The sequence below is a fragment of the Melanostigma gelatinosum genome (assembly GCF_949748355.1).
Source record: "Melanostigma gelatinosum genome assembly, chromosome: 16".
In the NCBI taxonomy this organism is placed as follows: Eukaryota; Metazoa; Chordata; class Actinopteri; order Perciformes; family Zoarcidae; genus Melanostigma; species Melanostigma gelatinosum.
Window position 1 is genome coordinate 15955563 of NC_136649.1, and position 13083 is coordinate 15968645.

The 13083-nt window shown below is 45.2% G+C and overlaps 1 protein-coding gene across 2 annotated transcripts; it reads left to right on the forward strand.

Annotated features, from left to right (window-relative positions):
* Positions 1 to 550: 550 nt before the first annotated feature.
* Positions 551 to 12341, forward strand: rpap1 (RNA polymerase II associated protein 1). 2 transcript variants are annotated; one of them, XM_079287235.1, is made up of 27 exons: positions 551 to 607; positions 1052 to 1245; positions 1410 to 1558; positions 1765 to 1857; positions 2092 to 2242; positions 2364 to 2528; positions 2679 to 2903; positions 3645 to 3760; positions 3858 to 3956; positions 4125 to 4226; positions 4306 to 4473; positions 4706 to 4885; positions 5181 to 5315; positions 5440 to 5610; positions 5817 to 5974; positions 6153 to 6323; positions 6683 to 6878; positions 7022 to 7131; positions 7244 to 7439; positions 7672 to 7818; positions 8013 to 8155; positions 8451 to 8880; positions 9189 to 9307; positions 9400 to 9631; positions 9764 to 9940; positions 10210 to 10266; positions 11626 to 12341. In XM_079287235.1, the coding sequence occupies exons 2-27, from the start codon at positions 1056 to 1058 to the stop codon at positions 11773 to 11775; spliced, it is 4230 nt and encodes a 1409-aa protein (XP_079143361.1). In that variant the 5' UTR covers positions 551 to 607; positions 1052 to 1055; the 3' UTR covers positions 11776 to 12341. The 2 variants fall into 2 exon arrangements, with proteins under 2 accessions (XP_079143361.1, XP_079143362.1); XM_079287236.1 differs by lacking the exon at positions 551 to 607 and adding an exon at positions 794 to 919.
* The last annotated feature ends 742 nt before the right edge of the window (positions 12342 to 13083 follow it).

The window sequence follows — 13083 nt, forward strand, 5'->3', positions numbered from 1 at the left end:
AGCCCCACACCGTCTGGGCCGGAGCCAGCAGGCTGCTGCTGCTGCACCGAGCGGGGATCCCTCGGTGGTCCCGCCTGGCCGGACAGAGGGGGGAGGGGTTGAGGGATTTCACCGCATAAAAGGCAGCAGAGGTTGACCATTATGCAGTAAGCGAGGCTTGTTGTCAATGGCCACTTTAAATGATCTCATAAAACCCATACATAATAGAAAACGTCACTGCGCAATGTTGACCCAGATGATCCAGATGTCGGTGCGCTGCCCAGTGTCCTGGAGAAGGGAGGAGGATACCGCGAGATATAGAGCTGAGGTATGTGGTAAACCCTGCGCGTTACACGGGATAAATCAGCAAGGATGCGTTAACATATTTGCCAACAACTTCAGATACATTGCGTGTGCCTTCCAAGCCTCTAAATACCCTAATAATAGTTGGGGAAAACAAGGGGATGTTGAGAAAGGGAAGTCGCTGCGCATTCCTTTCTGTTTATGCGGGCCGAGCTTTTATTGTGAAGGTGGAGTACGGTGTCACATTAGAAATCTTCCGTGTGGTCTACCGGGAATTGTGTATTCACGCTGGTAACACGGACCCAACACTGAGCGTTAACTGAAGGTTAGCTACCACAGTTGTGACACATTTTAAAACAACAAAGACTGCCATATTGTATTGACTCAGTTTGGCTTTGTGTTGGATAATTGTACCTTCAGCTGAGTACGGTTTGACATTTCAAGCTAACGTCAAGCTAACGATAGCTAACGTTAATTGTGCGTGTCGGAACTTAACTAACGTTACACGCGAAAAAAAAGCAGTATCAACAAATGATAGTTAGCGCACGTTAGATATGTGTAATTGATTTGGTTTGTTAGTTAAAGTGTGTTGCTTTCTGTCCTTTCTTACTCTCAGATAACGCTAGTTCGCATTAAGGTTAGCGATGTGTTGGAGAGCTGACTTGTTTGGGTTCACGCGGGTTATAGACGGACATACATGGATACGGGAAATCAGAATTAGATCCAACAGTGTAAATGTATTTAACATGATCTTGTGTGTCCTCTTTAGAGGGATGTTGCGGCGTCCCAAGCCATCCGACTCTGAGGCGGACCTCCTCAGGGAGCAGGAGAGGTTTCTGACCTCTGGTGCTCCGCCTGCTGCCAATGTGGTCCGCAGACCCGACAAGAGGAGAGGCGAGGCTGGAGGAGGAGACTGTAACAGGGAAGATGAAGGAAGACAGAGGGACGTTGTCACCATAGAAGGCAAGAGATGTGTCTATTTTTTGAGAATAAATACTCATCGACAGTTACAGGGTTTTTCTCATGCTCAACATGAGGCTAAGTTGCTAACAAGCATAAGTTACACCCATCGCTAACAATGGACCATATATACTAGTATGTAAGATTACTGTTATGTTTTCCTCTAGATCTTCCAGACCAACTCCCGTCTCTGACACCAGCCCCTCCTAAGAAGTCTCGGTTCAAAGCCAGTCAGGTTACTTTCGAGGATGAGGATGCTGAGGAGAGGCTGGACAGACATGACATTCACGTCACTGCTGTTCTCTCCAGAATAGTTGTAAGTACCGTACCTGTTGTTGAATGCAAATGACAAGTATAAACCAGTAACTGTGTGCTTAATAAAGTAGCTTTTCCCCCCTTGTTGGACCTCTCCAAGTATTTTAGTTATCCAAGTTTGCTGGTATCATGTTAAGCTCAACATAATTGACAGTGTTCTTATTTATGATTTCATCAATGGATCTGTAACATCCATCTTTGTTTAAGGAGAGAGACACCAGCTCTACTCCGATATCTCTACCAGCATTTACAGGCGTGGCGTTCCCTAAAGTATCGCACCGTTCAGAAACCAGCAGCCAGGTAAGAAAGCGTCAATGCCAATTCTTCATAAGGAGTGTGATTCTTACAGTGTGTAAAGCCATTTACAATGAATAGCTTCTCTTTACATGCAGAATCTCATATTACCTAAAAAAAATACTTTCAACTTATGAAGATTTACTATTCAAGCTGTGTGTCCATACTCGCATTGTATCGTCACAATAAATCATTCAACTTGTTTAAAAAAAAAAAAAATGCATTCATCCGTACGACCAGGTGCCACTGTCTTCCGCTTTTGGAAAGAAGAGTATCTTTGCTCGTCATATAGCAGCTCAGAGGCTAACGGAGGGACAGACACCTTTTCATTGTGCACCTGAAGCTGAACACAGAGAGCAGACGCTGCCGCCTGAGACCAGCATGGACACAGGTCAGTGTGGTGCTGCAGATCATCGAGAGGAAATAATTCAATTTCGGATTTGGTCTTTCTCCACAGAACCCCCTCTTCACATTATTTTTGTCTCCCCTTTGTCTTTATCTCCCCTCTCCAGAGCCAACTGCAGTGTCGGGTCCCAGTCTGCTGTCTGGCCGGGGTCTTGGGGGCCCAGATGGCTCAGGAGAAACCACAAGGATCCACAGGGAGAACCAGGCTAAGCTCCAGGCCATGTCTCAGTCGGAGATACTACAGGAGCAGAAGAAACTCTTATCTCAGCTCGGTAGGCAATCATGTTGTCCACATGATGCGTTATTCATATGTAATATACATTGAGATGAAGACACGATATGTGTTGCGCTTGTATAATAACTAGTAAAGTACATTTTGTTGGTACCACTGCGTATATAACGCGATTATTTCTGCTTCCCAGATCCCAGACTAGTGGACTTTATAAAAGCTCGCAAAGCCCAGAGTGTCCTGTCCTCTGCCTCCGCGTCCAAACAGCCCCGGGGCAAAAGCAGCAAGGGCAACTTTCCTCTTGAAGATGTGAGCAGACAGTCGGCCTCCTCTGGTGCTGCTGTGCTGTTTCAGAAACCCCGTGAAGTAGAGATGGAAAGAGAGGAGGAGGATCTGCCACCACCACCTGCTGTGACGGGTAAGATGGATTTAAAAATAACCTTTTTATCAGGTCTACCTGGTCTCTGCTGCTGCTGCTGCTGGAGATAAATAAATACATCAACAGCATCAAAGTTATAGGATGACTATGCTGTTATTTCACACTACTTCTTGCCTCCTTAGACTTGTTTAAATTGCAGTGGTGGAATGCAACAAAGTACATTTGCTCAAGTATTCAAGTTAATGTGCGACGCTTCTGCTGCAAGGCTAAAATCCTGACATAATGCTGATCACCGACTTCACTTTGTGTGATTAGCAGAAAGGCCAGACTGAGCCAGAAGTAGCCACTCTCTGCAATGAAGTTACTGCAGATCATTCACAGAACGCTCCCAATCCCGATGAAAGTATTGCTGATGGAGCGTATGGAGAACAGAGCTTGCACATCATGGACCATTCATTTTCCAAAATGTGTTATGAACCTGAGCTGCTTCTGTCATTCTGGCCAAAGATGATTTATTAGATGAGTAGAAGGCAACACGGTCATCAAATCTGCATTGATTTATTGCCTCCTCTACCTCCTTTTTTTAGAGAAAACAACCCTTGTTTTTGGGGTTGAGAACAAATAGGAATAGTTTGTGTTCACAGCGGTGCCACGGTGTCGGAGTTGTCACTTTATCTGCGCTGCCTACAACACACAACAGTTGTACCAATTGTTACAAGAAATCATACATAGCTCCGAGTCTCGCTTTTTACCCTTCTGTGTGTCTGTGTGTGAATTCAGAGAAAGACCTGCTGCTGAAGCCTCAGAAGGAATGGGTCCACATGGATAAGCTGGAGCCAGAGAAGCTGGAGTGGATGAGAGACTTGCCGGCACCCAGAAGGAAAGGAACCAAAAAGGTCAGGAGATATTTCTCATGACGCCAGCAGATGACATTTTTTATTAATTTCAACTTAACGCATTGAGTTTTTCTGCGTTGGTTCTGCGTACTGATAGGCCATGCAGGCTCGGTTTGACTTCGCGGGGACCTTGGTTCCACCCACGGAGGATCTGCCCACCCATTTAGGCTTACACCACCATGGAGAGGAGCCCGAGGTCAGTGGACAACAAGTCGTTTTATTCATACTCATGTTTATTGTAAAGAACAAATGTTTATAACATCATCAGATCTCTTCATGATTTAATGAAAAAAGGTGAAGCATCAGGCTCCAGGTCTTTTGCTTTGAGATGATTTTGCTCCTAACATTGAGGATTCCTCTGCAGCGGGCAGGTTACTCCTTGCAGGAACTATTCCTGCTGTCTCGTAGTCAGCTCATCCAGCAGAGGAGTCTGGCCCTCGGCACTCTGGCCAACATCCTCTCAAAGGTACGCAAACAGACGCGCATTGTAGCTGCAGAGACACATGTCTGTAGTCACTGAAGTGGTGGATCTTCTGACCCTGTAGGCGCGTGCTGGGGAGTACCTGTCTGTTCTGAAAGGCAGCGTGGTGTCCACTCTGCTCGACGCCGGCCTGCTCTTCCTGCTCCGCTTTGCATTGGACGACGGTGTGGAGGGAGTAATGTCTGCAGCCGTGCATGCGCTGAAAGCCCTCCTTGTGTGTGACGACGATGAAGTAAGACGATCCGTTCAAACATGCCGTCTTTTACATGGGATTGTGTCATTTTATCTGCAAATACTACTAAAGTTTGACAAGCAACTGCACAAGTTATCACAAAATATGTCAGAAACCCAGAAGCAAAAATGTAGAAGAGATAATACACTTTAGTTTTCTGTTACTGTTTTTCTACAAGAGCGTCCCAATGTCTTGTCCCTCATGTTCAAATATCCATTGTTTGTCCTCCCAGGAGTGTTTGGACTGCACCTTCTCGTGGTTTCGCGGCCTGGCCTCCTTCCCTCTGCTGCCGTCTGCTCAGGAGGAGGAAGATGAGGAGGATGAAGGGCTGCCCGAATGCATGAAGGAGACGGCGAAGGAGAAGGAGGAGAGGAAGAGTGATCATGATGTGGCCAGGCAGGATGTTGTCAAGGTAAACATGTTTACTTTTCACTTGTTTTCCTCTGCTTTTTCAGATTTTAATAACCGGTGCTGCAGTGCCGGCTCAAACCATGGCTGCCTGGAAATATACGCTCACTCGCACTCCAAACTGAACTTCCTTTGGTGCTCAGCAATACACCCGCCAAGCGTGAAGTCGATATGATGAACGATTGTGGAGAAAATCGAAAGCCACACAGACAGACTTCCGTTTTGGTTTTGTAATGTAAAGGTACAGTCATTTAGAAGCTCTGTGGATAAAGGTGGAATGCTTAATGTCTGTGTTTCAGGGTCTGTTAAAGATGAAACTGCTCCCCAGGCTGCGTTACATCCTCGAGGTGTTCCGACCTTCTCCTCGAGTGGTGCAGGACGTCCTGCAGATCCTGACTCGTATCGCGAGGCACTCGTCCTCATCTGCCACCCAGGTAACAACTGCAACAGTCACTTACCGTAATCAACGATTTTGTCCACCATGATTGTCGTACAATTCGTTATTGTTGTCTATATTTTCGTCTTGCCACATTCAGTGAGATTGCATTTCACTCACAGGTGCTTGACTGTCCTCGCTTGATGGAGACGGTGTTGTCAGAGTTCCTTCCCGCTTCCTGGACGGCGCCATCTTCTTCCATTCCTCAGTCTGTTTACGGACTCCCGCTGGCCAGCGCCATGAAGCTGTTGAGAGTGTTGGCCACCTCTGGCAGACACGCCTGTGCCAGACTGGTAAGTGCCGCTGTGGGATCTGTTAGGGCCAGTGCAAGCAACAGCGTTGAATTGCTTTGTAATGTATTAGAATGGCCGTGTGTTTGAGAGAGGTGTTTAATAACTGGATGAACTGTGTCCATACTGATGCATCCTGTATGAAAGTACCACATAATCATTATCCAATTTTCCGATCTAAATGTTTCCGTTATTCTTTGTCTCCTCAGTTGAACTCTCTTGGAGTGAAGGAGCGTCTGCCTTGTCTGCTGAGTGCTGAGCCCGGTGAGCTGCTGCTGGAGCCGGCCGAGGCCCTCAGGCTCTCCACCGAGGCCTACAGGCTGTGGGCCGTGGCAGCCGGCTACGGACAGGCCTGCAAATTATACATGCAAGTGAACACATTTCAATCTGACCACCAGGGGCAGAGAACGTCCTCTCCAGGAGCGTCAAGTAGCCGGATTAGAGACGGTGAATCCGTAGAACCGCTTCATCATTTCTGTACTGATTAGCTCGGCACTCTCGCCCTCGGCTCTGCTCTCACAGTGCATGTCATTATGTTTCCACAGAGACCTGTATCCGGGCTTAGCGAAGACCTTACAGTCGGTTCACACAGTCCTGGCCCTCTCGGGTCCTCTGTTGCCGCTGCAGCTCCAGCGGGTCCTGGCTCTGCTCTCTCTGCTCACACAGGTCACACACACAGCTGGTTGCCACCAGGAGCTACAGGCCGGCATGGTCAGGTACAGAAGTTTAAAAAAAGCATCACACATAATTGGCAGCTGTTTTGATAATAGATTACCGGTAATTTGTTTGAGTAATTTTTAAATAAATTTAAAAAAGGTTAAATTCTCTCATACAAGCTTCTTATTAAACGCTGATGTCTTATTTTTAAGATTATTTTTGAAATTTGATCTTGAGTTTTGGACAACACCAGACATTTGAGGACGTCAACCTCGGCTTTGGGAAACACTGTCCTCTTTCACCATTTTCTGACATTTTACAGACCAAACCACTAATCGATTAATAAGTAGAATAATCACCAATGGAGATACTTGTTGGTTGCAGCCCTGTACACATGACCCTCTCTGTCTTGCCACAGCTCTCAGGGAGAAGAGTGCCCTCCTCCCCCTCCAGTATCTTGGGGTCACGTCACAGGGTTGCAGGTGTCCTTGTTGGGACATTTGAGGGGCTTTGTGAAGAACCTTGATAATCCCGTTCAGAAAGACATCAGCCTGGTTGTCATACCAGCTTACTTGGTCTACCTGGAAGCTTACTACCATCAGCTCTCCAGACAGGTACCGCTTCCTGCTGCGTGAGGACAAATCAAGTTATACTTCCTACAACAAGTGTATTGTTATGGCTCAAGTAGCTCACGTGGTTGAGCTCTGTGTGCTTTACCAACCTATGAATGCATGAACGACACAACTCTCTTCCTCAGAGCGGTTTCAAGCCAGTAGAGACCCTTCAAGAACTGGAGCGGCTGACGTCTGAGGTGCTCCTCCCCCTGCTGTCCCACCATGTTGTTCAAGGCCTGATTAAGAACCTAAAGTATGTCTGACCTGAGATCAGTTGCCTTTGTTTTGTTCTTGACCTTTATCAGCAAGAAAACCATCAATTTGTTGACAGTTTGTCCTTTGATTGTGACTTGTTTTGACACCAGGTCTTCCTCAGTGGTGTGTAATGTCCGGGCTAGTCATCTGGGCCCAGAAACCACTCCCAGCCTCCCTGGCCTGGCCTGCTCAGGATGGAGGGACCGCCCGGGTCCGGTTGCTCCTAGCTCCCCCTTCCCTCTCCTCACGGCCCTGGGGCTTCTCCTGCAAACAATCACAGGCATTCACAAAGGCCTCAGCCTCAAGGTACATTTTTAGGGAGAGGTTGGGAGAACTTTAGGGAGGTTTTTTTTTTTATCATGTAAACACAGCGACAGACAATAATGAGCCGAGCAACACAAACCTTTCTTTCATTAGATTGTATCACTGCTCAGCACATTTTCAGCCTTTGGTTGCGGCCTCTTGGCAGTCCTGCACGCGTTGACCAAAATCAAATGTATTTTATCTCAACCACCCCCCCCCCCCCATCTCTCTCTAGTTCAACGCCCTCCTCCTGTCAGAACCTGTGATTGGTTACCTGAGGAGTTGCAGTCAGGCCAAGCCCACCCTGTCTCACTCCAGAGCCTGGCTGGTCCGTCATGAACACCACCTCCTCTACCTGCTGCTCCGGCTGGCACACAGACTGGTAGGCTTCCGACTTTGATCAAAGTCCCGTAAATGATTGTGTCGACCTAAAGCGTGCAGTTAAAGTCTTTGTTTCAGTCAGCAGCACCATCTTCTGCTGTTCTTTCAGGTTGTGATCGCTTCTGTTACGAACCGAAGCCACCTCTCATTAGTAATGCATAATAACAACACGTCCTAATCTTTGTTTCTTCTCAGGTTTCCATTGAGCCAGAAGTAGCCAAGCATGCCTCTCTGTACCACCAGGTGGCGCTGGTTCTGCTGCCATGGTTGTTACCGGGCAGTGAATACCTGGGACATGAACTGTTATCCACAATCATCTTCAACAAGGACTTTATATCGTAAGTCCACTCCACTTCACTCACTTTCATTGTGAATTGATTACCAGTAGGTGCCAACACAATCAACATTGATAGACTTTTGTTGCTTTTGTTGATTCCATACATTCCTTCTTTGTAATCGTTTAATGCTTGAAACTGAATATCATCTACTTTAACAGATCTTATTCTATTCAATGTAACGTTTCTTTGGAATTTGATCGACTTAGCAGATCCATTTCCACCAAAAGTGATATTTCTCAATCTTTGCTTCTTCCTTGTGACAGTATTACTCAGTTTATGTTTGTTTGCTTTCCAGAGAGGGCCACAGCGGTGGACCTGAGGCTGTAGAGCTGGGAGAGCTGAGACTCCAAGAGGAAACGCCCCACACCTCTCCCTCCCTGCAGACGGTTGGAGCTCTCCTGAGAGAAGCCTGTATCCAGCTGCCGTCCATACGAGGCTGCTTCCTCACTCACCTGGCCCATCTAGAGCCGTCCGTACTGACGTCCCGGGACGGTCTCCTCGGCCACAACCCCTGGATCAGCTCCCATCTCCTCCCGGAGCTCACTGGTCCCACCGTGCCATCCGATTGGCCTTTCCTCCCACTCGTCAGCCTGTATGAGCGGACGGGGCAGGCCGACGGTGGAGGGTTGGAGGTGGAAGACCTCCCACAGGGGGCTCTGCAGGCTGTGACCCACTGTCTGCAGTGGCTGCTGCTGCTGGAGGTCTGGAGGGAGGAGGCACTAAAGGTACACAAACAAGTCAAGTCAGGCTCGTTCAATTTTTATTTAGCAGAGATCGAAAATATATGTTTATTGTTTCCTTCATAACAATCACCAAATGTCCTTAAAAAAAATAAATTCTGCTTAAAACCCACTTATACCGTTTTCATGAAGACTGAATGTTTGCATTATGGTATTTTAACAAAGATAAACACGACACTAACACTTCAACACTTAACGAGTGATAGCGTCACATGTCAGGCAATACGAGATTATATTTCTATATATGTATTTGTTATTGTAACTAACCTCCAGAACATTTTGTCATGTTGTAGGTGATCCTTCCTGTAGCCAAACTCGCCCGCCTGTCCTGTGTGTTCCTGTGTTCCAGTGACTTGTTCCTGGAGAGACCTGTTCAGAAACTGACATGGGGTCTGTTCAGACTCCTGACCAGGTCTTAAAATGTTTTGATATCCTTATTCTTGCAGCACAAAAGCTAAATTGTTGCACAGAGAATGGTGTTCAACCAATCTCTTCCATCTTCAGGCGATCCCGGCTGGACACTTTGGACCTGAACGTCCCTCCTCCCGGTCTAGCTTCCTTCCAGGACCTGTACTCGGCTCTTTTGACCCAGTACGAAGCTGTGTCCTTTGGAGACCGGCTGTTTGGCTGCTGGGTGCTCTTACCCTTGCAGCGGAGGTACAGCGCCGTCATGAAGCTGGCTGTGTTTGGAGAACATGTGGGAATGCTGAGGTCACTGGGAGTCACTGTGGAACAGGTGATGATGAGGCTGTTCCTGCTTTTATTCTCATTAGTTGCCTTTTCATGTGTTAAGATTACTTTTAGAGTAATTTAACAGTTGTTTGCCTGAATATTCTATGATTAATTTATTATTTTCTGTCATTTGAAGCTCTCCATTCCTATCGAGCGGTTCACCTCCCCCCCTGAAGACTCCCTCCCTCTCCTCCATCTCTACTTCCGCTCTTTGGTCACGGGGACCCTGAAGCCTCGCTGGTGTCCCGTCTTGTATATGGTTACCTTGTCTCACGTCAATGCTTTCATCTTCTCTCAGGACGCTGCAGCACAGGTACGGCATTGTATGGCATCCGAGCAACTGTTGGTGAAGTCTGTTGCCCTAACCCTCTCTGAATTTCTCTGATTATGTATTAATTAAAGATTGTGCTTTGTGCCTTTTTCAATGTCAGCCACATTAAAACATAGCGCAAACTGCCACATATGTCGTCATTTAGCGAATGCAGAAGCTGCTACAGCTGCACTGAATAGAAGGTTGGATTTGCGTGAGTGTCTTTTGCAGGATACATCAATGATACATTAATGGTCTTGTCCTTTCTCCAGGAGGTTGAAGCAGCTCGACACAGTATGCTGAGGAAGATTTACTACCTGACCGATGAGGTACGTCTCTACTTTTTGCAATCAACTGCCTTTTTCATCCTTCACACTCTGGTCTGTATACTGTCTGGTCTTTATACGCTGCGAGGTGTTTGTTGATTGTACCAACTGTTCCGCTCGCCTCCCGTGTAACTTTCTGAGGGTGTTTTCTCGACAGTCTCTCCAAATTCTTTTTCTCATCTTGACCACCATCCATGTCACTGTTGTGCTGCTGGACATTTTTAATGACCGTTTTTTCACCTGTTTTAAATCTTCCACAGTTTATTTTTTATCTCTTAGGGTAAATAAGGTATTAAGCCTGTCAAAATTGGCCTTTAATGACTTTTGAATATTCTTTCTTAAAAAAACACATTGACTCAAACTATTCAAATATCTATTTTTTCGAATTATTTCCATGGCTCTGTGTCCTAACTGGCTGTGTCAGGAGGGATCCTGCTGGAAAGGTTAAGAAGCTGAGTGGGTCTGCTTGGCACGGTTCAGGTTCAGGTTCCGGTGGTTTGTATCTTACCTGCATAATCAAAGTTTTATTGTAACACTTGGGGACTTCAACTCAAACAGTCACACATTAGTGTGTGGGGTCCCACAGGGCTCCATTCTTGGTCCTCCTCTATTTAACATATGCTTCCCCTTGGCTACATCATAATCAAACATAACATTAGCTCCCATAATTATGCAGATGACACCCAGCTTCTCATCTATCCACTGACAATTCCCAACCAAGTCAGCTGCTCTGAAGAAATCAACCACTGGATGGCAGCAAACTTCCTCCAGCTGAACAGTCAGAAAACTGATATTTTGGTCGTGGGAGCTAAAGCTAAAGACAGCTTGTCTGTGAGTACCTGGGATCTGGTAACAAGGTGGAACTCTCCTGCATGTGTCCTGAGCACTTTGTAAGTCCTCTGAGATGGTTTTCAGGCTTTCATCACTGAAAGAATGAAACAGTTTTCCTTTGACTTGCTCCAAGACTCTGTTCTTTTAAATCCAAACTACAGACATTCCTTTTACTTGAGGGTTTTCTTCAATATTCATGTGGTTTTTGTTTTAATTAAAATTTTAACGTAAAACACTCTGAACTGCTTTAGAATGAAATACAAAATATATTTAAATTTAATTGAATTAATATCTCATATCTGGAAACAATCTAAAATGTCTGTTTAGACCTCTCTGCTAACTTGCTAACTAGTTTTTATTCTCAATTGAAACACATGGTGTTCTGGTGTTACAGCTGAATCAACATGTCGATATCCATGTTTTAATCATATCATTTTTTTCAAATTAGTTGAACTACTTCACAATTTGTCCACACACGTCCTGGTAACCACAACCTCCGCTGCTCTTCTCACCACCTCTTTTCATTTCCAGGTGTTGAGGAACCACTTGCTGCTCTTCCGTCTGCCACAACAGCGCTCAGAGTTTGGCTTTGATTTGTATGAGAAACTGCCTCCAATTAGGGCAAAGCGTCTGGAGAGGGTCCTGAGACGGCAGGACAGCAGCGATGACAAAGTAGACTGAAAGCAGCAGGAAAATAAGAAAAGTAGTGAACCAAAAACAGCAGTTCTGGAGGAGAGACAATATGGGACTGAGAGAAGAAGATGCTGAAAACGAAAGGACACAAAGTGAGATATTCATTTCAAATTCTAAAAGTTTCTCATCACAGTCATAAGAAATCTTTTTCTTAAAGGAAACCCAACCTGTGATAGATTTGGCCAGCGCTCTGCTTCAGGCATAATAAAGGTAACGTTTGTTATTAATTTAAGACCATATTTTACAGACTGGTAGTGGAAATGATCTGAAAGTCTGATAACGTTTTGATGTTTTCAGGTTACTTAAACCTGTCTGAACTGAAAACACAAACGGTAAAGTCAACCCAAAAGTTAAATACAATCTACTCTCCTTGTAACACCAGCACTTTGTAAGCAGGTGTGTATCTGAAACGGTTCAGGATAATTGTTGGCATCTCGGAGTAAAGACATGTTCTTCTTTACAAATGCCTGAAAGTGTCTCTTGTGTGAATAAAACAGTTTTTCAAGTTTGTTTAACCTCAATTTCTTTCCTTTAATCACAATGCTCCTAATTACATCCCATAAAATATAGCTGAGTTTGTAGGAGCTGTTCTTTATAGACAACCACACACCACGGATGATTTGATTGTAAAAATGCAGCAGACATTGTTGTTTTTAGTGGCTTTAAACTCGTTAAAGTTGAGGTGAAAAGCCACATCCAGCCGGGGTCACTTGTGAATATCGAGATGAGCATTGTTCCCTCTGTGTCACGGATCGATCACACTCTGAAGTACTTCACACACACAAAGAAGCTATTTGATTTCCATTAAAGCTCGTCTAACTGTTGCCGCAGCGTTGAATCAGTTTGTTAGTTCACAAGTTCTGCAACTTCACATACTGGTGATGAAGTAAAACTAATTATGTAACACAGTATATATATGATATCCCACTTGGATTTGGATATTTTTTAGATATAACTTGAGGAGATATATATACGGTTTTACTTTTACAAATTATATATAATCTGATTAATAAAATACACGTGTTTACCAGAAAACCTTGTAAATCAGGGTTTTGGTGATTTTAATAATTTACAAGCATAAACATTCTGTTTACAAGCTCCAAACAAAAATCCACAAACTTGATTTGCAGTATTTCCATCAACCTAACCTTTCTCTTCTATCCTTTTCATGTTCATGATGGCTCGCAGCACATCTCAGAGGGACCGGATGCACTTAAAAACCACCCGGAGAATGCAGAAATTGCAGAATCAAATTGTGTTGCTGCTGGCAAAAGTTCAGTTGTTTCACCCATTAAA

Bases quoted from the DNA above. Each gene is read 5' to 3' on its own strand.
- rpap1 (XM_079287235.1), top strand. From the start codon at position 1,056: ATGTTGCGGCGTCCCAAGCCATCCGACTCTGAGGCGGACCTCCTCAGG. The intron at 6,879-7,021 runs GTACCGCTTCCT...TCTCTTCCTCAG, and splicing joins ACCATCAGCTCTCCAGACAG to AGCGGTTTCAAGCCAGTAGA. The intron at 7,132-7,243 runs GTATGTCTGACC...TTTTGACACCAG, and splicing joins GGCCTGATTAAGAACCTAAA to GTCTTCCTCAGTGGTGTGTA.